Consider the following 25230-nt stretch of genomic DNA (forward strand, 5'->3'; position numbering starts at 1 on the left):
AACACACAATACGAGACAGGAAAGGGGGAGGGTTACGTGAAAGAGAAGGGAGGAGATCGAGATTCTACCATCCTCTGAACCTTTTTAGTAATAATAATAATTAATAATTATACTTGCTTATATAGCGCTTAACACTTACTTTGTCAGAAGTCTCTAAGCGCTCTACAGTATATGCAGCATAATTACCCTGGTTTTAGCAGTGCAGCTGTTACGCGCGCTGCGTTTCAAGGAATAAATTCCTGCCAGGTACCCATTTACCTCACCTGGGTTGAGTGCAGCACATTGTGGATCAATTTCTTGCTGAAGGAAATTACGCCATAGTTGGGATTCGAACCCACGACCCTCTGTTTCAAAGTCCGGAGACTAATCCACTGGGCTACAACGCTCCACAGTAGAGTAGGAACTCTACCTTCTGAAACTAACCCTAAATTAAAATATTTCATCAAAAAAGCGCCACAGTCTCCCTACATTACATAGGCCTAAAGGCACCCCTGCCCCCCCCCCCCCCCACACACATATTGAATTACATTGCAAACAGTCCGGATTTTATATCAGAACTTGGCTAAAAATGTACGCTTGATTCGGTCATTAGGCAACATGCAACTTACAAAGTGTGCACAATTTTATCACGTCTAAATATTTACTGAACGATCAGATTTGATAAAACGCACAGTTTTAACTCCGTCGGGTATCTCGGTAACCAGCAGATTCCTGATTCTAGTACAATACAACTGTATACTTCAGTTTACAAATAACTTATTTACACTCTTTTATTTCTTGAATATTCCTACAATTCTGTATTTGCTTGTTTGTTTGCTTATTTCTTGTTTAGTTTGAACAAATTTCGACTTAAAATGTGCATTATTTATCGTCGTCTTATCTCTGTTTTATTTACAACCGCCATAATTACATGTCTACCTCTATCATTTACCAGTGGGAGGGGTCGTTAACGCAATCTTGGTTTACATGTTTGAATGATAACCTGGCAAAACACAAACTGGAATTGACACACGCGTTTGGAATATCAATTACTTGGCTGCTATATCCAGTACTGCTCTTTTGGGGCTTTAGACGAGATTTTAAGAGGAATCTGAATGATTTTATCATCAGTATCCTAACCTCCTGCTCATCGTCATCATAAGGAGACTAAAAAAAAGCTCAATCAAACGATGTCAATAACTAGACAGTTCATCCTTTTGGTCTTGTGTGTTCTGGTGAGATATATCTTCGTTCATTATTGAAATTGATTTTGATAATAACTTGCACAATCATGGAACACAAATTGTTTGCTTCAATATAGCGTAAGCAATGATGTATGTGTCGATATCGCTCTCTTTTGGTGGTATTTTGTTGAAGTAATGTAAGAGCAATGTTAGTTGTGGTTCACTTTAAAAAAAAAATCCTAGGTCTGTTTGTGCTGAAACTCGTTCAGATGTGACCAATTTGTTAGATCTGACGCTTCCCATACCTATTCCGGGTCATTTTTGTTCACTTGGAATGGGCTCATGGGGGGGGGGGGGTTGCACAAAAAGACCCGGTTCCCTGGTCAACATGGTCAATCTGACCCGGATTTTTTTTTAATGACGATGATATAGTGGTAGTGGCATAAGGGTGGAGGTATTTTTTTAATCATTTTTAAGTATTGAATTAATATTATGCTTTCATTTTATCCCAGGTTGTTTCTGTAAGCACTGATGCAGCGGAATGTACCTCCGAACTGAGTGTAGAAGCAGGGTGCGATCAGGTACATACTGAATCACACCAGGATGGACCTCCTGGATAAGTAAAGCATGCATGTGCTCTGAAACCCCGTCCCTTGATTAATGATGACGGGATTCATTTTTTTTTCTTTTGCTTTTTTACTTGTTCGATTGAAAAAAAATGATAAAACTAAAATATAAAAACTTTTCATGTGTAAAAGAACCACCCATTCCCCCACCCCCTAAGGAGTTGTCATTGCCTTCATTAAAGAGATATTTGTTGTACTGGATATTTTTAACTTTAAGATTAATATCATTTCAAGTAGTATTACGCTTCACATACTCTTTGAAAATATTTGTTAATAGTTGTGGCACATTTATTTGTTTGTTAGCTAGTTTCGTTTTGACTTTTTAATATTTTTTATATTTTTATGTATGTATTTTATATATCCAATGGTGTGACAACGGCTCAAGCATCTGCTTATATTGTCATACCACTGCATGTCTGCAACCTTGGTGTAATCAGTTATGTTAGTGATCATAATTATGTAAAAAGTAATCATTTACTTTTGTGATGGTCACACCCCCATGTTATTGCCATGACATGCATCTACGCGAATAAGTAAATAATGAAAAATAAAAATCCATTAAAAATGGAATAGTTTATATAGGGGTCCAATCATAATTGGCTCGTCGCATTTATAATGGATCCACCACTTTTTTTGGCTGATATCTCAGCTTTTGGTGCTATACATGCCATATAACCTACTGGTAGAATTCATGTGGGATGATAGAGATAGATTACTAATAGTTTAAAGTTCGGGATTCACCCATAAACGTTTTCCCGGCGTTCATTGTGTATATCTTTGAATAAGTTCAAGATGTTATAGGTTTCCAGGTTTACACTGTGATGGTGACAATAATGATGATTAAGCAAGAGGAAAACATTTGTACAGATCGAAAATTATTCAACTGCCTCGTCTTTTTCTATTTTCCTTCAATTCATATAGTGCACGGACTGGGGTCATTGTGAACAGGAAACTGTTCCTGTTGACCCATGGCTTCAATATGCATTAAAGACACAACGTGAATTGCAGGTAAGAGTCAACATAATAATCGTTTAAAAAATAGAACTACAAAACAGTTTTGGTTTAAAATCGCAATTAACTATTTTATGAGAAAATTTATTGTGTAAAGCTCTTCTCCAAAACTGCAAATGGTGAACTTAGAAAGATATTCTGTTTGTTCGTTTTGTTGCTCTTTTTTTTCATCGTCCATTCTACATGTCGTCATTAGTGGCATAAACGACAACGACGTAAACGCACTCGTGCCCATAAAAAAGTTATTGGCCATCTTTAAATTTCTTTAGATAATGACAAATAACTTCATATTTTACTTTTCTCATCAGATCGATGCGACCTTTGACCAATTTATCATGTTAGACGTGAGTATTATTTTGTCAAAATGACTTGGCTTGACTTGCTAAAGATCCTACCAAGACAATATAGATTTAAAGAATGTAACACGTACAACAATATTTGTTCAGAGATAAGAGTATTGTGTTCAGTCGATAAACGTATTGAACTGCAAACAAATTTGCTATTTATCTCATATTTCTTTACAAGATGCATTTAAATTTGACCCCCGCTCGTGTAGATTCACATTGACTCCGTGTGACGATTTTACTGTGAAAAACTTCAGTTTACCCCCCCCAAAAAAAAAAAATTACTTCTCATTACAATTTTCTTCATCTCTATAAGTTTAGAGAAAGTATGCCTAGACCAAAAGTCTGACATGAAACAAGGAGGGCAACTTCAACCTCCCCCCCCCCCCCCCGACACACACACCCTCACACACACTCAAAGGTTCACATCATAAACATGGTATAGGTATGAAGGATAATTCACTTTCATCAATATTCAATATTTATAAAATCAGCCCTAGCTAGCTGGGAACAGAGATAATGCACATTCCAGTGAGCATACTTCTTACAGTATCTTCGCAGTATAATGTATCTTTTTAATTATGATTGTTTGTATTTGATCTCTCTTTCACATCCCCATCTTATTGTTCGTAACATTATTGTTATTATTATTCTTACACAGTCTCACAATAGTTTCCAGGCTAGGGCATATGGGCTGAGATATGGAGGTAAATGTAATATATATTACATAGGCTATGTAGATTCGAATCAGTGATAGGTCAATACGCCATCACGTGACCATAGCTGCGAGGATCGCATTTGTTATATTCTAGGTTTTGACGTCACCTCAGGGAATATACTGCGTAGTATTTTCAATTGCGGCGTTATATCACCTAAGGTGACGTCACTCGCTGCATACAAGTTGCGCAACAAGATAGTTTATTTGATGTACGCGCTAGTGTTAACGCATCGATTGCATGAAGAACGCGCTTGATGTATTTAAAAAAAAAATCTATTATGACGTAGACGGATCAGAGCTGTAGCAAGAATTTCGCTCTTGAACCAGATGATGAATGCAATTTCTGATGGCGAATCCACATATACTATATAATATAACAGATATTGCCTGGTCTATCGTTTTAATAAATAACATTTCAACTCCCCTCCGAAGCTATATTTTTCCCTCGGGATAATATTTTCCCTCAGCGCTGCGCGCTTCGGGCAAAATATATTCCCTTGGGAAAAATATAACTCCATCGGGGAGAGGAAATGTTATATTCAAACTCTAGGTAGGCAATATCTGGATATTGTTATATGCTAAATATATATGTATTTAGCATATGTTATATGCTAAATACATGAAGTAAGAGTATAAACCGTAATAAAACAGTTTACATCAAAATCAGTAAACTAAGATTTAAAATTATAAATCGGAGATTAAACATTCCTTCGCAATCGATATTACAAGTTATAATTACTGCAATCCAATCTGAAAAAAATTATACATGATTATATTCTTCTTCTTTTTCAGGCAGAAATTACTTCTGGCAAGATAACATACATTTTCTTTAAAGGCCGACTTGTTTAAATTTTGATAAAGTGCAATGTGTATAAGCTTGAAATAAGATAGAAAGAATAGAACAAAAGGCTTTGATCTCATAAGCTAACAAGTACCTGTAATCTATAATCTCTCACTATCTTCTACTATTTCATTCCCCTCTCTGCCCTTCCCGTTCAGCTAATGATACTTGTGTGTGGCCGCCCCCTTACCCCGAGAACTGCACATCGATTGCTAATCATGAATTCACCATCATTGACCAACTGAACCTTGGTATTAGAGGCATTGAGATTGATAACTGGTACTGCTATGGGGCGGTAAATATGCTTTAAGTTCACCATTTTCATGATATGTATCGTATCCATCAAATTATTTCATTTATTAATTTATTTCATTTTATTTATTCATTTATTTATGTTACTTTAAAATATTTTACGTCATAAAAGTTAAAAAGGTCAAAATGATAATAATTATGCGGATTTATGCTATCCAACATGAATTTTGTCTTTTATTTAAAAAAAAATACTTGCAAATTATCGTGTTTTCAGCATATTCACGTCATTCCACCATTTGCTGTCATAGAAATTTAATAAGTATTTCTAAAAACTGCACTCCTTTTAATGGGATCTACGATTTTTTTGGTCTTGTAACAAAATAGCCATATCCTTTCATAAAAAAATAGGAGGCAATATATATACTCCAGGGTACAGCTAATGCTGAAGCTTCATTACTCCGAAGTTTTGTTATTTAGAAGGTTTCTGATTCCGAAAATGAAAACGAGGTTTGATAATCATTTATACGGTAGTTCATTAAATATGTTCATACTTACGAGCCTTATATGTTCAGATGACAGAACCTTCGGATTAACAAACATTAATTCATTTTTATACTGATGAATCTTCAAAATAATATCATTGTGGGATTAACGAACTTTCATGAAAACACACTTTTTGGTTCGGATTGAAGAACATTCGGAATAAGAGCTTTGACATAACCGAGGTAACCTAAACTGTTACATACGTCATTCATTAATTTTGCTTGCAAACAGAAGTTCATGTTTGATTATTCGTATCTAAATATTTATGTCTAATATGTTTCATATTTAATGTATAAATGACCTTGTTTACTTAGCAGTCGGGTATCTCCGTCATAGTTAAAAACCACTCGCTGTTTACTTTCCCTGTTATATCAATTTTTCATTCTTAGATGCGTGTATGCCATCTGGGTGTTCATGAATACCTTGGTGTATGTGAATCTGATCACATGCTATTTAGTGATCTCATCAGCGATATTGGACAGTGGTTAGATCAGCCAGAGAACCAAGATGAAATCATTCGACTTTACTTTAATGTGAGTTTTAATACCTCCGTATCTACATCGTTGTATATATTTTCAATTATTGATGGCAGTTTTGAAACATGTATACATAGCAAGCTGTGTGACGATACGCTAGTAAAGATTACATTAACAAGTTTTTATAAATTCATAGCATACTCATAATCTATATAGATACAAGATCTCTTCCAGATAAAGTTAACGAAATCTTATGATGGATATATTTTCAATTCACTCGAAGTTTATTTATATGTAATTGATTTGAAAGATTGAAGTGTGTAAATTTTGACCGGATAAGAAAGAACAGCCGTTTACGCTGTTCAAACTTGAAACTTTTCAAACAGATGAAAATATTCAAATATGCAATATTGTTAACGGTCAGAATCGAACCCAAATATATATAACTTCAGTAGTGGTAATTCATTCTAAACTGCACCCAATTTCGCAAGATATTATAAAGTTGTGGTATAATTTTATGATACCCAGTAGACATTAACCGTGCGTTATCGTGACTCTGTGCTAATAAAAATTTAAGGATGTTTTATTTGATATATTAATTTGTTTGATCTTATATAGGAGAAGTCAGATCAAGGATATGATGATGAAGTAAATGACATCATCCGAGGAGCTTTTGGAACACGGGTCCTCACACCAGCAGATCTGAGGGATACATATGATGGTTCATGGCCAACCATTAGGAAGATGAGAGAGGTTTGGTTATAATAATCGGCATACTTCTACAATTTCTACTTGATAGTATTACAATAATTAAGTGACAAACCAGTAACCAACTTCCACAAGTTTTCCCTTTCACCCTCTACCCCCCCCCCCTCTCACACACAAAACACACACACCCTCATACATCTACTCCCTCCTCTACCCCTATCCCCTCTCCTGTACCTCACATTCAAACCTACATCTCGACCTGTATATTTCCTCTTCTTCTCACCCCTCCCCTCTTTCCCTGATTTCTCCTCACCCTTTTTACTTACCTCGTCCTCACCCCCTATATCAATGTCCCCTCTCCACTTTTTTTTTCTTTTATCTACCTACCTACACTCTACATTATTTTCTTTTGTATCATTTCATCAACCCCTCAGGAATTATGAGAGAAGGTATGTGTTTCCTCAAACATTTTTTCAACTACGACATTAATTGTGTCTCAAATTCAATGATAGTAAATACAAGATGATCATTCGATATAAGTTTGCATTTATTTGTATCTTTGTAGGATGGGAAGCATGTTCTTATAGCAGCTGGTGGTACAGATGGATTCTTTACCCATGGTGATGTCTACATTCATCCATTATACTTTGATGTTGATGTCAGAACGAACCTGGTAAAGCAGTTTACTCATTTTCCTTCACTACAGTTATACAGTGCGTATCAAAAAAGTTTACACTTTGAAAAAAATTCTGTAAAATTATACATTTGTAATATTCTGAAGATTTTTCCACATTTTAACATTAGTACAGATCCATTAAAGCAAATGACGATATAACTTTTCGAAAAATATTTCCGCGTGAGTGAGCACCACTTACTTTTGAAAAGTTAGTGAAAAATTATTTGCGCAGAACTTTGAAATAGTTATGCGAATAAAAGTAGAAGTTAAACATGAGGAAAAGGTGGAATTTAGCTAGTAAAATTGATTTAAAGATATCTCTTAACCTTTTAGACTTGTTTCCTTGCCCACAAACACTTCAAAGTGTGCGTTGCGCCCCACCCCACTCCCCCACACACCGAGGCCATCGTGACGATATTTGCTTTACACTGAGCTGTGATTTACATGAAATGGCTTAGGCTTTATTTTCATTTTGTTAATCAGTATCGAGCTTGGAAAATGTGTGGAGAAATAAGTATTAAATGAAAAATGAAACGTAAACCCACTTTCAATGATAAAAACTTCGTGAAAAATGCTGGAGATGTCTGATATAAACTTTTGTTCAGATTCAGTTATGTCCTCAGACCCAGCTGGCACTAAAATGGTAAAGGTTGTGCTAACTAAGTGTTGAAATTTCAATTTGGGTGGCAAAATTGTTACAGAATGCTTGAATGTGTCCGTTTTATTTCAATTGACTAAAAGTGCAAGGGAAATATATGAGAAATGTTTCGCAGGGCAAGTTTGATTTCGCCCTTCCCCCTTGACACAGCGTGAAAATTAGCATTTCTGCGCAAACAGATTTCTGCGAGCTTTACAAAAATGGACAGCGCTCACTCAAGTGTAACATTCTGACAAAACTTTTACATCATTGGATAAATGAGACCCAAACCCAAAATTATATGTGAAAAATTTACTCACATGTATTTTTTTTTCATTCCCAGGGCTTTTTCAAAGTGTAAACTTTTTTTTGATACGCACTGTATAGATAAAATACTTGACTACCAAGAGGCCAGTAAATGAACAAACGAAAAATAATGTAATTATTGCTGAATGTATGCTGGTGGGGTGGTCTACTGCTTTCTAATCTTTAATCAATATTAAAGTGGACAATTTTGAAGGATGCTAATGTTCTATTGCTTTCAACATCAACATTTTCCTTTCATTTAATATCTGTCCCGTTTTACTCTTGGATACTTTGATAAACTTGTGTCAAACTTAAGTATCAGTTGTAATATCTATTTTGACTCGCTTGATGGGAAATGTTAAGATATTGCATGATTGAACTTATGTCCCAAACGTTGCTGGTTCATACTCCGCTCAATTATTGATGTAAATATATTTATATTTTACACAAGTCTTTATAGTGTGTCAATGTTATGATAGTCTTCCTGAATTATTTTAAGATTCTGAAAATAAGTGTGCATTTGGAGCCTGGCCACCCCCAATCACACCCCCCCCTTTCTCTCTCTCTCTCTTCTTCAATCAATTACTCTCTCGTTATTTGATTTAAATTTCTGATATTTCTTTCAGTTTTTACCATATCCAGACTGCAGTGGGCGAAATGATACTAACATCGTACGTGTGTACAGTGACAGCTTAAACTTTCCACTCGTAGAGAAAGGGTGAGCTATTATGGCAATGTATTCACCTGTTTAACGTGGTACAACTGTGTTAGTTAAATGCGACAAATTATGTAACAGTATAGGCATCTGTTTTTGGTTTAGCAACATATTTATTTTTAATAATAATTATTATTATTATTATCATTATTATTATTATTATTATCATTATAGAAATAGTAGTAGTAGTGTTTATTTGTTTATTTTTTTAAGTTTAAAAGCGTAGATACATGTTTCAAAGATCATACACCATATTTCACCTTCCTCAATTTAAAATTTGACACTTTGATCTATCCAGTCATTTATCCCTCCATGTATTACTTTATCACATCTTTGTCTATCGATCTATATTTATTTCATTATTGACAGATATTACAGCGGTGAGGATACTGTGGGATCTATCAAAGACTTGAGTGAGTATGTAAAATGTCGTACCCAGTACCCAGCTATGGACATGATCAACACAGACCTAGTCAAGACTGGCGTTTGGACGTGGGCTGAGGGACAACCCAATGGAGAGCTCACTCACGATTCCTGTGTCATGCTCAAGTAAGCTCATCATCATGTTTAATCATCAATGACCAAGGTGTTAATTGTTTTTTTCTGCGTAAGAATGCATTGTTATACCCAGTTCCCAGCTATGGACATGATCAACACAGACCTAGTTAAGACAGGTGTTTGGACGCGGGCTTTGATTACTGGAAGTGTTTACAAAAAAGAAGAAAAACTCTGAAAAGGGACGAAATAATATATGAACGAAGAAATTACTATTTCTAATAATATCTAGTTTTTTAATTCATGATGAATATTGTTGCTACCCGACAGAGGCACCGATCACCGTTGGTATATATCTTCTAACTGTTCTGAAAACCATTATTACGCTTGCCAACACGACAGTGATGCTGAGGTGTGGACAATGAGTGACGAGGCGGGACCGTATTCGACAGTAGACAATGTTTGTCCACAAGGATACTCCTTCAGCATCCCTCATGATGGATACAGAAAACAAAAGGTAAGGCTTTCTGTCTTCTGTTACAGATGCTTTCATACTGATATGCGATGGAGCTGATGGCAAAAGAGGTTTACCCAACATTGACTTAATCACTTGAAACAGTAAAAAAAAAAGGAACATGCATTTGGGGGGAATAAAAATGCTTCATGAATTTAACGCAGTATTGGGCGAAAATTAACCAAGAAACTTGCTTTTGGTTTCCTAATAAATATGCATGTTCTCTCTTAACCCAAATTGTGCACCCTGTTTACTCTATGTCTTTGGAGTGCTGCTAATAACACAACACGTGAACCACCCTATTTTAAACTCAAATTGTAATTTACACATCTTAAAATCATTAAACTATGAACTAAAAGTTATTGAGGAATGGTCACATATTATTTGAAATGATTGATAACCTATAATTCAGTCAATATACACATTAATCTGATAATCATTAAAACATCTTTTTAATGAAAGACCTGTTATATGTTCCTCCATTGTGAAAGGGGATTTTACTCCTTGTCTCTACTGTATATTGAGATTTATCCGCAATACTATACTGATTACGTTATTTTAGAATTAGGGTACCATTTACAGCAAGATTATTATTTTCCAATTACAAAGGATTTTTTCTATTCAGTTTTGTATTCTTTCTTTGTTTTAGCCTTTTAAAGGCACAGTTAACCATGGATTTGACTTTTTAAAGAATCTGAGTCGCAAGGTCGCACTTGTCACCTGTATCTGTGATATGTTAATAAAACCACCGCAAAAAATCGCGTCCGAAAATTATAATCAGTGCGTCAATAAAGTGATATACAAAAGTGGCCAGAAATATTATGTTAATCTCATCCAATACACTAAACATGTGATATATGAATCTCCTCACGATTCTTTTAATTATTATTATTCCTGGGTGTGTTCATATGAACAACAATAAATGCAACAGTGTAAAGGTTCAGCATTTCTTAAATAAAACTTTGTAATGTTAACCTGTGTCTTTTGGTTCTTTTTGCAGTCGTCTCTTGCTCAATGTTGTTCTTTAAAAAAAAAATCAAAATACATTAAATTATTTTTTCATGAAATATGGGAGAAGGCTTATTTTACAATCAAGGAAAATCATACTATTTGTAGATCGTTTAATTTAACGCCTGCACTCTAAAATAAAAAGGTTAGCCCAGTATTGGGCATAATGGGAACATGCATATTGGTTGCGTAAAAAGATACTCAATATTTTGTAAGTTTTACGCAATTTTGCGTTGAAATGGCCCAATATGGGGTAAGAAATAATACCCAGCAAACATACAGGTTCCCATTCTACCCAATGTTGGGTTAAATTTTACTCAGTGTTTTTAGAATGTGTATGCATGCTTGAACAGTTAAGTGTGATCATGTCCGAGGACGCTATATGTCACTGTCCCACCAACCGAACAGACACCAGATCGATAAAAAATAGTCCATTATTTTCGATGGTATACAGATGATAAATATGGAGCAGGATTTCGCAAGGGTGACTTCTACATAATGTAACATCACAACACATATTCTTTTATTACTTCATTGTGAAAGTAACAACGCTTCTTCACTTACCCCTTTTTCATAGAGTGTTCAGTTTCGTCATTCACCTAGCTCAAAGCAATATAAAATAAATTTTCCATAAAGAACAAAGTAGTTATACTTTTCATTCAACGTTGGAATAACTTTATTGATAACTTTTCCACCATAGTTGATCGAGTCTTCTTTGGACGAGGATGTCTGGCTAAATTTCTCCCCATGGCTCCCGTCTGGTCCCGTAGAACCAACTGATGACGTGATGACCACTGAGTCTGCTGCAAACCGTCTCATCAGCATATCATGGGTTGTCCTGGCAGTTCTATGCGGCGTACTTTCGCTTTGAATCTCCATCGCATAAACTCAGCAAAAAATCCACCGTGTAAAATGTGTCAACATTAAAATTCATTTTAAAATAAGTGTGATTAATTCATTTTCCATTCAGATTATTCGAGTAACATCTGTCATCAAAAGGTATAGAACAAATATCCGTAGATATTATCTCATGAGTATCCCCAGTTTTAGGGAGGGTGTCTCTTTGTAAAACAAAAAAAATGTCCCCCCCAAAAAAAAAAAATCATTATGTATATGCGACTAGAAAAAAGAATTAACCCCTGAACAACGAAAAAAATGTGTTAATCATCTCTTGATGACTGATTGCATAAAAAAACTAATAGTTTGAAAGAACTGAAGTCAAATTTGATATCACAGATTTTTGTTTTGGTCGAATTGTTCTTAGAATTATCAAGGTGTTACTAATATGGCCATGGAAAGCGGGGTATTAGGGGTGTTGCGTGTATTAATTTCCATAGGCAACACCCCTTGGAATTGTGGCAGGTTTTAAAAAAATTGAAAAATGTAATCAAAATGACTTTTATTTTGTAATGAAACGCCCTCTTTTTTGGCTTGTCAAATTTACATTAGCACCCTAGTCCCTCACTAAAAAAATCGTTCCCAGAAAAGATATGCCTAACTTCAGGGACATTTTGAATGGTATAATTGATTTATTAAAGATAAAATGTAAGAAGAAAAAATGTAAAAATAGACATTAAACCTTTTTGAAAATATGAAAATGTTCAAATATTTTGCCACTAGGGTATCTTAGTTTGCTTCAAAAGTGATGGTTTACTGATCAATTAATATTAAAAGATTCTTCACTAAAAACCAAAAGAATATTACGAAACGCCCAGAGTCGAGCCTAAAAACACAAAATGACCAAAAAAATCTCATTTGACTTAAATTGACAGTTTGAGAGAGAAAGAGGGGTTTTGGACACGCCTTAGTGCTTTCTGAAACGATTCTTCATCTTCAAAATAAAATCAGTTTGAAGCCTGATAATTACCCCTTATTTTGATTTTAAATTGTCACTGTGTTTGAAGAGCATAAGTAAATAAATTGTAAAAAAAAATCAGCTTTAATTTCAGGTTTACCCAAGCTTTTGACTGGTACTGAATACATATTTATATATGTATAATGAAATACAAATTTACATGGTTGACTGGAGTTCTGGAGTTCATCAAATTAAGTTAAATCAAATTAAATTCAGTCAACCGTCTGAACTTGTATTTTATTATTCAAAGCTCTTCCTGTGAAGGACATCGAGCACTCTGTACAAGGAGAGAATTCTCGAAGTATATATATATATATATATTATATAAATAAACTTTCAATGAATGACGGAATAGATTATAACATTGTTTAAGTTTAGATTGCTAATAAAAATTGATAACGTCTCAATTAGTTTAAAGCTCATTTTTGTTGTTTTTGTTATTAATACTTTCGTTAGAAAAATGTCCTTTTTCTTTTTCCCGATGCAGCCCCTTTGATAATTGAGTGCTCAACGCTGGATATCTGTTCTTTTAGAAATCTACTTCTGAAGTGGGATTTCTTCCCATCTAGATTCTAGAGAGCTAACAGTCATCTTTTATTTCCACGTCTGGGAATTAGCGTTGCCATTTTTGCATTCATATCTGTTGAACAATAGATATTGAGTGTCATTGAAAAACAAAAACGTGCCAGTTGTATTATGTAAAGTAGAGCGAGGAGAGTTACCTTCGTGCGCGTTGATAAGTTTGGAAGTCGAAGAGAGTGGATCTCTGATGTAGGTGCGTGTGTGTGTGTGTGGGAGGGGCGAGAGAAATAGACAGAGGGGAAGAGACAGAGAACTGTTACATAAGATAGAAGAAAGATGAGGGATGACATCAGCTCGATTGTCGTGATTTTATAGTTGGTTCATGTTTGAAGGTATATACACTGGATACGGTACACTTCTGCAAAATTGAAAGAAGATAATATTATGGACAAATATATTGGAGATAGAAAATGGAGAGATATGGATTAGACAGGTTGAGAGTATACAAAAAAAAATTGAAAAATAGTTATGAAATATACATTTTGAGAAATGGCACATAATGCCGGACCTTGGTGACGACTAATAGATTAACATCTCAAGTTTTCATTTCGCATACCCTTTTTCTCTCTATCTCTCTCTAACTCTTCCACTCTCTCCCGCTTCTCTTTCTTCCTGCTAAACTTTATCTGAATTTTTGGCCTCTATTTAATATACATTGTTCTTCAGGTAACAGTAGGCGTTGGTCCAATTGGGGGGAGGGTTGAAGTGTCCCTTTTTTAAGAACTTTTCTTTTTCTTATGTTTGTCAGAAAAAAAAATCACGTGAAATGCTCCCCCACGAGTGCGAATATTCTCTTTGCGGTAATTTGTAAAAATGACCCCCCCCCCCCTCCCCCAGTAATCATGGATCCACCTCTAGAAACGAGCTTAACACTGAACCTAAGTAGGCCTATATTATTTGTACTCACCATCTTCAAACTTCCTTTTCTCAAGACAGTGTCAGTTCTTTCCAATCTTTCAATATCTCGATATTAATTTACCCCCCCCCCTTTCATCAGAGCTTTCACACCTCGTACTTATTGCGTATCCTCAATCATCCGCATAAAAAACCTTTAGAATTAATTTTAACAAAAACTACTCAGATTTTTTTTTCAAACTATACTTTATTCAAAGTATCAGGCTGATCTTTATTGTAGACACATACAAGATTTATTATGCTTATAAATACATTACGATAGGTAGCTTTTATTTTATACTATTCAAACTTCATGTAACAATGATAATTAATATTGATATATACATACACGAACGTACAGATAAAATCATAATTGTGCTAGCTATGATGGCACTGTAGATTCTACACTAAAGACCCCTATATAAAACTCTGTAATCAATAACTTAATACGATCAGTGATCTCAAAAGTTGTACGAATGTAAACGAAAAATGCTTCATCGTTGAGCCTGATTGCCGTATGGCGGCAAAGGACTAAATACATTAAAGTGCATTCGCTCTTAAACTCAATTTGCCAGTACGCGACCCCACAACACTTAACGTCCACAGAGAATGCAGAGAAATTGTTACTAGAAAATGATTTCCCGCCTGCTATATGATCATTTATTTGTTTGCGAGAAAAAGTGAAGTGCGATTAAGCAATTTGTAGAGCCACTTGAAAACAAGCTCATCAGTCCTAATGTGTGATGATGAACCAATGTAGGTTTTTTGTTTTCTCGTATGACGGGAAATCAATAGCACTAGAGAGCGATTTGCTGCTCGGCTAGGCTCGGGTGGCGCCGCTGTGGTGTTACGGTGGCAGGTTACCGCGGCGCCCTTTTTACCCGTGTGTACTCAGACACGTTGATGGATGATCTTTTGGATACTAAGTGAAGTACCTCGTAGCCTTACACGCCCCTAAGGGATATGCCAAGTACACTTAACTTGAATGATCGCTTATATCACTGCTAACTCTCTTTGAAAAAATTGAAAGGAAATTCGCAGCATGACCTGTATAATCTTTGTACTAATATTGCACTAAAGTGTTATAAATAAATGTCTCTCTCTCTCACTCTCTCATAATTTTCCGCAGTGCCTACTACTCGATTTTTATTACAATTATGAAAGAAAATGCACGAATCTAGGTAAATGGCATGATATTCTTAAAACTTGCCATGTAAATTTCTTTGGTTTCTCTTTAAAAGAAGAGAAATCAATTTGTCAAGAAAACTGGCACTGGATGAGCTTTATTAAAACGTTTGTATCTGTAAAGTGAATGAAGTGAATTGGATGAGGTACAGCATATGTTCCAATTTATGTATTATCATTAACATAATCAGTATAATGAAATCAAGCTTTGAGATAAAACAAATATCTCAGCTAACGTTCTTAATTGCCTACGTTTATTAACAATTCAAAGGATCTATCTGGACCTATATAGACCACAAGTAAAATAAGATTAAGGTTGATAGGTCTATGTGTACTGTAATGCAACACTGTTACATACTGACTCTGCATGTTCATAATGAAGATAAAGCGAAATAGTTTTTTTATAAAACCAACGAACACTTCTTTGTTGGTACATTCTGTAATTTTAAGTGAGAAATATGTAAATTGCAGTTGATATTGTTATTCACTTACTTGACCATCATATTAAACATTCTTTGTATAATCTGATATATCTCATAATCTGGTGACTCGTAATCATTTCTTTACACATAGAGTCGAGCAGACAGTGATTTTTTTCAAACCGTAAAGCAATGACATCAATTTCATTATTTTCAACAATTTAGTTGTAATGAAGGTCAACAAATTGATCAGTGCAACATTTTTTTTGGGGGGGAACACGTTCATGGTATATATGACAAATGACATTGTTAGTTTAATCGATAAAACTGAAAGCAGAAAAATTCCCGGTGATCATAATTTTCCAAATTGGAAAAAACATAGGTTCATATAAGAGAATAACATCAATAAAGTTTTACAAACTTTCTTTTATATTGTAGATATCTTTTCGATTTTTTCTTATTCTACAAATTAAAAAAAACTTTGTTTAAATAATGTTAGGACAAAATGAAGTATATTATACTTACACAATCGTCATTACACCATAATTTATCATCACATTATAATTTATTCCTACAATATACATCTTTCACAGAATGATAAAGCTTTTAAACCAAGTATTTATAGACAGAAATTTGTACAATATCATTGTCTCTTAAAACTGAGAAGTAACAATTGGAACCGTACCTGCTCTTTTCAAACACTTGACATGTCCTTTCCTTCCATTATCTGACATCTTATCATGCAACTTTCTTGTGTGTTTCTTGAGATCGAAGTTCCTACAGAATCCTTTGCCGCAAATACCACAGGTGAACGGCTTCTGTTCTCGATGCGTGTGCATGTGGAAAGTCAGGTTGTAGATTTGATGAAAAGCCTTGTGGCAGATGTGGCACTTGAATGCCTTTTCAGAGCTATGTGTAAGACGATGGTTCTTGTAGTTGCCTTTCTGATGGAATCCCTTGCCACAAAACTCGCATATGAAAGGTTTAAAGTCAGCGTGGATCCTAAGGTGTGTGTTGAGGGTTGAACTACGGTTAAATGCTTTTCCACATTCATGACAACGGTGTGGTTTCTCATTGGTGTGGATAATCTTATGTCGACACAAGGTACTAGCCTGACGGAACCCCTTTCCACAGACCTTACAAACGAAAGGACGAGCACCTGTATGAACAGGCATGTGCCGAGTTAAATTATAATGTGCATTGAAGACCTTACCACACTCTGGACACACAAATGTCTTTGGTTTGTTGCCATCTTGTCGACGCGATGTGTGAGGAGTTGTGTTGGATTCCCTTGTCGATCGTGTCGTCGACTTTTCGGACCCACTTGCACGAAGTATTGAGGAACTGTCATGGGATGCGTTATTGTTAAACTGATTTTGCCGAATGGCATTCCTATTTTTTCCAGGGCTGAATTTAGCAGTAAGTTCGTTAACACATTGGGTCGATTTAAAAGCAGACGGAACAACTAGATCTGACATTAAAGATGATTTTGTAGCTTTTAATTTCAAATGCTGCGACCAAAAGTCGGATGGAATTGGATGATATGGTGGGGATGTCGAAGACGAAGAAGTAGATGATGACGGAGATACTATATCTGAAGGTATAGAAAGAGACGTCGATATCGCTCTAGATTTGTCGATATCTCTAGACCAATTTCTTCTGTCGGGAATTTTCTTGTTAGCCTTACTCAAAGCTTTCATGAAGTCCGACTCTTTGCCATCCATTGAGAACTGGTTGCTATGAAAGGGAAAGAAATTTGGCCAATTTGGACAGAAGGTTCTGCCAAAGCCATAAGTGGGATCTTTTGCATATACCACTCTGTGTAAAGACTCAAGTGCGTAGTACTCTGCATGGAGGCCGTAGAAGTTTGATGCTACACCAGGAATCAAGGTTGGATGTGGTCTGGTTTGGATGAATTCCTCATTTTGAGATGCAAATACCTTTTCAGATCTCATTTTGGATTGATGATGGAGGGGTGTGCAGTTAGAGTTAAGTTGTGAGTTATTCTTCATTTTAACGAAAATCTCGTTGGCGGATGGCTCAATTTTAGATTTCTTCATCTTCTTAATCCCCAAGATATTGTCAATAGAGAATGGGAGACTTGATGATTCACTTTTGACCGTATGGCCCTTTTTTCTATCATGGTCAGTCATTTTGAAAATAAAAACAGTTTGTTGTGCAAAAAATATATTTCTGGGTTACTTGGCTTTGATTATACTTGAGGAGAAAAGCGTACCGAGAATTATTATATCAGAGCGTTCTGCTCATTTATTAACTTTCTATTAAAAGCAAATTTGAAACTGTTCTTGATATAAAATCTCTGCGAATATATTGTTTTTAATTATTTTTTTTTAAATGTATCCAATGCAACACTACCTCATACATGCAGCAATATGGCACTTTCGCCTACAGCAAATCTATATCCACCACGCACCCTCCCGAAGAAGATTATAGGCCTATAGATGTGGAGATAGGAATCAGCTTGCGAGGTCCTGCGATGGACAGGGTGGAGCTGCCCGACCGTGCTGGGAGGAATAATGATCTGTTACTGTAACTGCGTCCGACGACAACAATCGTTTGAGCCCTAGCCGCCGAGTGTTGGCTGCGGTGATGTGTTCACTGCCCGTCATTCATTCAGTGCCCTGCGGAGCAAGTTCAACACGATAGGGAGAGAAAGGGGTGGTAAGCTCCAGGATAAAGTGGTGGTTTAGTCTACCCATAACAAAAGCGTAGCGGGATAACATAGAATAAAATCACTTGTTACTTTCTTTGTATTTTTGTGTTTTCTTTTATGATTCAGGGAGGAAGACTAATACATGAGAAAGAATGAAGAATTTCCGGTAATTTGTGGTATTGAATATATGTCTGTAAAGATAAATTAGGATCTCAAGTGTTTCTTCTTTCTCTAAAGTTTGGCGGGTAAAGCTTGATTGGCATACAGGCTGAATACAGATAAACATTTTGGTCGTTGAAATGAAATAACAGTTAGATCACCAGAAATAAATGGCTTCAAATTTCTTTATGCTATCGATTTTAGAGAACTTCGATGGCGCATAAATACGATAAATATTTTAGAGACAGTCGATTAGAGATTGTCAGTTTTTTGTTGCGATGAGAATTTTATTTGTTTTGGTTTCAAATTATAATACCAGTTTCATAATTTATATTCTATCGGTTTATCGTTTTTTAAGATTCTTTAAATAAATTTTGTACTGTTTTTGTTATGAATGAGAAAAAATACCTTCTTGCAAGATATAATCAACAATTAACAGCAAAGTAGTTTTTGCTTTTTGTTTCTGTTTGTTTTATATACCGTATGATATATCATTTGGAGACATTTATAAAGTCGTTTTACTTCAATTAGAATGAAATGAATATCTGTATCTGGATATGATTTTTATTCCTAGAAGCTGTAGCCAAACCTTTAATGGATTATGCGTGAGATTTTCAAATGAGGTCATGTTAGAAATTTAATACAGTAAAAGAAAAATAAGTACACTTGGAGACATTGTCATTTCAAAAAACAAAGACAAACCATGAAATAAAAAAGGAACATTATATTCTTATTTAGTTAGACTCATTCCTATATAATAATGTATCATCATGAAGCGCATTCAGTGATAATTATTATCTTGATTATGTAAAAATAAAGGAGTTATTTAAAGCTACATTTTGAACAACAAATAGAGAAAATGTAACGACGACATACCTTATGCATAAGGACCCGATTAACAATACGGTATTAAGTTGTTCAGATAGCATTACTGGTATTTCACAAAGTTATATACAATTTACAAATGTTGTTTATTTAAAAAATGGTGAACATGCTGAAAGAATTTTGAATTAGTTTACAAAATTTGATTTAACACAATATTTTAGGATAATCCATTTTAAGTGTAGGAAAAGTCAATATCCTCCCTCTACTACTTCTCATCTGCTTATAGCAAATTGATAATGCTAGCAATAGGCATGTTGATATATTACTACAGTAAGGATAACGATAATACTAAAAAAATATTAATAATTATACAATACCAATGATGAGAAGGTCAATATTCCCAAGCATCTTGTGGTGGATTAGTCAATAGTTTTTAAATGACAAATTAGTTTTTTCTACTATACACTTTTAAAATAGTTGGGAAAATGCACAACTTTTTACCAACCCTGGGCAACATGCTGTCCACACAACTATTGGTTAATATCTGCCCAAATTATTGGTAATGAAAAATAATAATTGGGTAATAAATGTGCTCACTTGGATAATAATTGCCCATAATACTCTTTTTACCGACATACATTACCCAACACAGTATAGTAAGTTGCCCAACATTTTAAGTGTGTACATTTACTGTGTATTTTTGTGAACCACTGTTTTGCACGTTAATGTCCTAAAATAGGGCAACAAATACCTTTAAAAATAATAATAATCAGTTTTGGCCTTATCCCTTGCCAAAAAAGATTTGATATTTTGGGATATCATAACAAAGATTCAGAGATGCAATAGTATTTGATGTAACAGATGCCGAAATATAGATGCTTACCATAAAAGAAGATGAAGATGCCTTGTCAAAATAAATGTCGTTGAGCAACTCAAAGAGAAACTACCAGTGATCTAGCCGGAGTCGGCCCGTCTGAAGATCGTGAACTGAACGGTGTGATTGAAGAATTTCAGAGAGAAAGACGACCAAAATGTTGTCTTTTAGTGGAGTAACAATGCTTCGAAAGTTGCAAAGACTGAAATCACCGTAGAAATTGAACAACAAAGTGAGTCAAAAATGAAACGCGTCTCTCCCTTTTATGTCTCCAATTTTGCTTTTTTCTATAAATGTACCGGAAAATAAGGGAGAAAATGGAGGATGATTGCCCGACTGGTCACTCTTCTCACGATTCCATCGATGCAAGTACGGGCGCTGAATGGATGAAAGAAGGAGGAGATGTCGCTCGATCTGCGCGCGCGCGTCGTCATCAGAAGAAAGTTGAAACGCAGAGTACTCCAACCAATTAGGTTTGAGAACGTAAAAGATGATAATGCCCACTTGACATAAAACATTGGGATATAAAACCGTGCCATGACTGGATACTTCTTGAAGATTTAGATTTCGGTCTTCATCAAATTTTGGCACATTGACTGGTTGTTTTGAAAAGAACACAATTTCAACCCCAAAATCAAAAAGATGATTTTCTGATAGGCTATTGTCGCATATTATTAATTTATTTACCACTTGTGGGACGGTTCACCCTATATCTGATCCACAAGACACTATATAATGAACAAAGAGGATCATTACATAATCCATAACATTTAATCCTAATGTACATAACTAAACTAAACAAAGAAAAAAAATTTCAAATGAAGGCAAGAACAGGGTATTGCAATACAGCCAAGTAAATGAAAGTGAATATTAAAAAATGGGAAATGCCTTAATAAAACATATAAAACTAGAAGGGGAACAAAGGGATTGTCAACAGGTCAGTGAGAAGGGAAGGATATAATGGTGCCGTAATCGGGAGATTATAGCGAGATTAAAAAACAAATATTATTTAAAAAAAAAACTTCAAGTGATTCAAGGCGAACTTCATTGTCAGTATATTGTTCCATGATTGAGCATCTCGTTATACCAAACATTAATGTCCTTAATTTAAAATCGCTTCTTAAATCACTCGTTGTTTCGTATACATCGAGATAGGCTTACTATCACCAAAAAGATTTAAGATTCTTGAGAAAAGCATGCTCCTTTTCTCCTGAAGGCACTTAAAACTAACTTACCCAAACGTAAAGGCTTTGATTGAATCTTTATTGGGATGTATCGTTTGAACAACAAGTGCTCTGAAAGTAACTTTCCCGCATAAAGTTGAAACCATTCAGAATATATCAAGATATACACGAAGAATGACAATGGAAAATCAAGTCTTGATGCAGCATAAAGTCATCAAGATTAGAATAAAATCTGTAGATTTGATTTACCAACTACTCCGTATTAAAAAGTTATAATCATTTCGCTCTCAAACGATCAATATACATAGTGCCATCCTGTATCATAAGACCAATCATCATAATCCGTTATTTGAATCTATTCTAAAATTTTGGCATATAGTCAGTGTTTTAAAGTGATATAATGAACTGCCTTATCCACTTACTTCGAAAAACAAGGTTTATAACCTGTTTGTTGCATTTTACATTTTCTTCTCATAGATAATCATGTTCATGTAACATTGCTAGCACTTATGTTTTACATCACATTTACGTTTTCAGTGCAAGAATATAATACTCATCTTGTGGGATAATCAGAATACATTAAATTCTTGTTTTAAAAAGGATGTGTAGAGACGGCCAAAACTACAACTTTAAACCTGAGTTTAAGTTAAACCTGCTATCAGAATACGGGCCACAGAGTATTAAAAGTATGAGGAAATCAGAGGAACGGGAGAAGGAAAATAATTTGCTGAAAGATAAGCGCCAAAGAGACGAAATATCAATTGTGATTTTTTTTTCACAAAGTTATGAATCTGGGAACCCAAAATCCATTGCCTCCTCGTTTACCAAATGGACAAAAATACAGGGGCAGATCAAGAGGGAGCAAAGCGGCCTCTATTGGAGGTGCAAAAAAGACTATATCTTGAGAAATACGGGGATTAATAGTTCGTGCTTCGCACTTTTGATTACTTTGTTTTGTAAGGTACGTATCTTGTTCTTGAATACAAAAAATAAAGTGTTTCAGGTCAGTACAACAATTTCAGTTTCAGCTTGCATTATAATTTTTCAGGTTACTTACATTAAAAAATATTCGACATTCTCAATTTTTATTTGATTTATATTTTCTCGTTCGCTCGCAATTTTCAGTAAAATACTTGGAAAGGTTGGATCTGCACGAAAATGAAATCTGAAAGTGTAAAATTGCGTATATGAGTCCTGCTCTTTTCCTGACGTGTTTCCTCGGTGGATCGACATGATCGAGGAGGCTGAAGCGGACACCCCACCTCCCCGCTCTCTCTCTCCCTCTCTCTCTCTCTCAAAAAGGAGAAAGTGAGAAAAGGAAAAGAAAGGAAGGAGAGGAAATAAAAAGGAAACAGAACAAAGATGAGGAAGAAAACTAAAGGAAATAAGGTGAGAGTACAGTATTCATTCATGAATTCCTTAAATTATTCCTTTTCCAATTCAGTATATCAACAATATCAGCTCACACTCGTGCTCTCATCAATTATATAGATACCCCTCATTAAAGTACTTAGATTGTCCCGTATCTAGGTCTAAATCTGAATTTAAAAACAATAAGCACGCACTTCGCGCTCGTATCATTAATTAAAAAAAATACGTTCCTCCTCAAAATTTGCCTCCATCTCAAACAGTATGTATAATATATCTTTTAGGTTCATTCACTAAGCCCTATAAAAAAAATAGATCGCGCTTCGCTCTCTTCTTATTTTTTGAGAGGTAGGCTTAGTCAAAAGCGCTTGAAAAATTTCGTTTTTAGCATGCTTAGGTCTGAATATTTTCAGTTCGCCTTTCGTGCTCGAATTTTTTTATTATAAGACATATCCTCGTCATCTCTGCAAAACAGTCCGTAAGTTATCCCCTTTGTTGGTCAGAATCAATAAGGTTAACATGCTATATTTGCATCTTCCACGTATTTTCAACAAAAAAAGGTTTTCCTTTTTTACGTCTATATATGTCTAAGTTATTATAGAATTCAGCTAAGATTTGTAAGTGCAGTTGATTTAATTGTGTTTTTTTTTAACCTTTTTATTACTCTTCGTACGCTAATTTCATATTTTCCCAAAAAATCTCACATACTGTTGCTGAAATAAAAAAAACAAAAATGTTAAGCAAGAAAAAAAATTGTCGATCATTTTCGTCAATCTAGTCCACAATCAGCTCCTTAAGTAATTTTATTTTAATAAAACCATAATGTTGATCAATTATTTCCCATGATGGATTAATCTTAGGAACACTTTTGAAAAAATAATCTGGACAAATCTTTGTTTTCCTCTTTCTTCCAATCTCCATTCTTCCACTTTTCTCTCTTTTCTTAATTTTCTTTATTTCTTTTTTTTTTATCTTTGAGCTGGATCTCATTCTCATCTAATGTTTACATAAAAATCTTTAACATGCATAGCTTCATCTGAAATGTGTTACTGGACTCGAATATGTCGTTCTTTCTCAATTAAATCGAATCAAATCTAATAAAATCCTCTTTTTGTTTTCATTAAATCATAGTTTCTTCCATACCATATTTTTAATCTTCCAAGCATCGAGTCAAAATAAGCCACTATCCAGGTGTTTGCCTTGGTTTATATTGCTTGAATATCAGCCTCATTACGAAACTAAAGAAATCATTCTGAATCCTCGAATTTCTGAATGTGAAGATTCATTCATGTCTCACAATACAAAGGTACATCGACCTCTTTCAAGTATGTCTTAAGATAGCCGAAAGGTATGCTTTCCAAAAGCACCATTTTTGTTCACTCCATTCATTATGTTTCTTTGACTCGTCATTTGAAAGGTAGAACTGGAAATCTTTTTAGGGGTCATCTTTGAATAGAGTCTGACACCTTAGAGTGGCTGAACCTTGTTGAATGGAAAGGGGGTGAATTCGGCGGTAACAAGGGAGCAATTAGTTTTTGTTAGACCTCGACTTAGCGGCATTAAATGATCCATAGGAAAACAATAGATGAACAATCAGACACAGTTTACTGCCTGTGGGACTGTTGGATCGAGAGTACTTCCACACAATGCTGATGTGATGTATAAAAATGAGAGGCTTGCGATGACGGGGCGGTAGGAGAACCAAACTGTCAATATTGCTTAAAGCCCGAATTTGATCGGCTAGTTATCAATAGACGGGCTAATAAACCCGTTACTGTTCACACATTAGTTGAGCTTAGACCATCACCAACAATTCTCTCGGTTGGGTATCGCCCGTCGTTCTTTGTCGATTAAAAAGAAAAGAAGAAGAAATTGAATGGAAATGGATCAAGAAACAAAAAAGGTAAACAGAGAATAAGCGTTATTAGCTGACAGGATTAGTACCAAAGAAGAGATGTAATAATTTGAATGTCAAAATACAAACAGATATTCTACGACTGTCACTGTATGATTTTAGGTATTGGTGATTAAGATTCTGCTTTAAATATAGCTTGTGAAAGAAAAACTCATTTATCTAGACAAACCTATATTGAATTTACAATAAGAAAATTCAGAAAAGTCAGAGAGTTTGGAACAAGTGGTCATTTTCCTATTATCTTTCCACGATAATACTTTTAT

The 25230-nt window shown here is 34.9% G+C and overlaps 2 protein-coding genes across 2 annotated transcripts; one reads left to right on the forward strand and one right to left on the reverse strand.

The window, feature by feature from the left end:
- The first annotated feature begins 750 nt into the window (after positions 1 to 750).
- Positions 751 to 13298, forward strand: LOC121410519. The gene is made up of 13 exons (XM_041602669.1): positions 751 to 1214; positions 1676 to 1744; positions 2711 to 2797; positions 3109 to 3144; positions 3806 to 3851; positions 4862 to 4998; positions 5888 to 6031; positions 6593 to 6727; positions 7248 to 7355; positions 8928 to 9019; positions 9386 to 9565; positions 9842 to 10028; positions 11734 to 13298. The coding sequence occupies exons 1-13, from the start codon at positions 1170 to 1172 to the stop codon at positions 11902 to 11904; spliced, it is 1437 nt and encodes a 478-aa protein (XP_041458603.1). The 5' UTR covers positions 751 to 1169; the 3' UTR covers positions 11905 to 13298.
- Positions 13299 to 14550: 1252 nt separating this feature from the next.
- On the reverse strand, positions 14551 to 20900 carry LOC121410520 (fez family zinc finger protein 2-like). Its single transcript, XM_041602670.1, has 2 exons — positions 20510 to 20900; positions 14551 to 18610 (listed from the first exon to the last, which is right to left on the reverse strand). The coding sequence occupies exon 2, from the start codon at positions 18119 to 18121 to the stop codon at positions 16622 to 16624; it is 1500 nt and encodes a 499-aa protein (XP_041458604.1). The 5' UTR covers positions 18122 to 18610; positions 20510 to 20900; the 3' UTR covers positions 14551 to 16621.
- Between the last annotated feature and the right edge of the window lie 4330 nt (positions 20901 to 25230).

This window comes from Lytechinus variegatus, chromosome 3 (genome assembly GCF_018143015.1).
Source record: "Lytechinus variegatus isolate NC3 chromosome 3, Lvar_3.0, whole genome shotgun sequence".
NCBI classification, from domain to species: Eukaryota; Metazoa; Echinodermata; class Echinoidea; order Temnopleuroida; family Toxopneustidae; genus Lytechinus; species Lytechinus variegatus.

What these genes read in the sequence shown, in the direction of transcription:
- LOC121410519 (XM_041602669.1), top strand. Translation starts at nt 1,170, where the DNA reads ATGTCAATAACTAGACAGTTCATCCTTTTGGTCTTGTGTGTTCTG. An exon ending in ACCAATTTATCATGTTAGAC is followed by an intron (nt 3,145 to 3,805) that starts GTGAGTATTATT and finishes ATTCTTACACAG; the next exon opens with TCTCACAATAGTTTCCAGGC. An exon ending in ATGGATACAGAAAACAAAAG is followed by an intron (nt 10,029 to 11,733) that starts GTAAGGCTTTCT and finishes TTTCCACCATAG; the next exon opens with TTGATCGAGTCTTCTTTGGA.
- LOC121410520 (XM_041602670.1), bottom strand. Translation starts at nt 18,121, where the DNA reads ATGACTGACCATGATAGAAAAAAGGGCCATACGGTCAAAAGTGAATCA.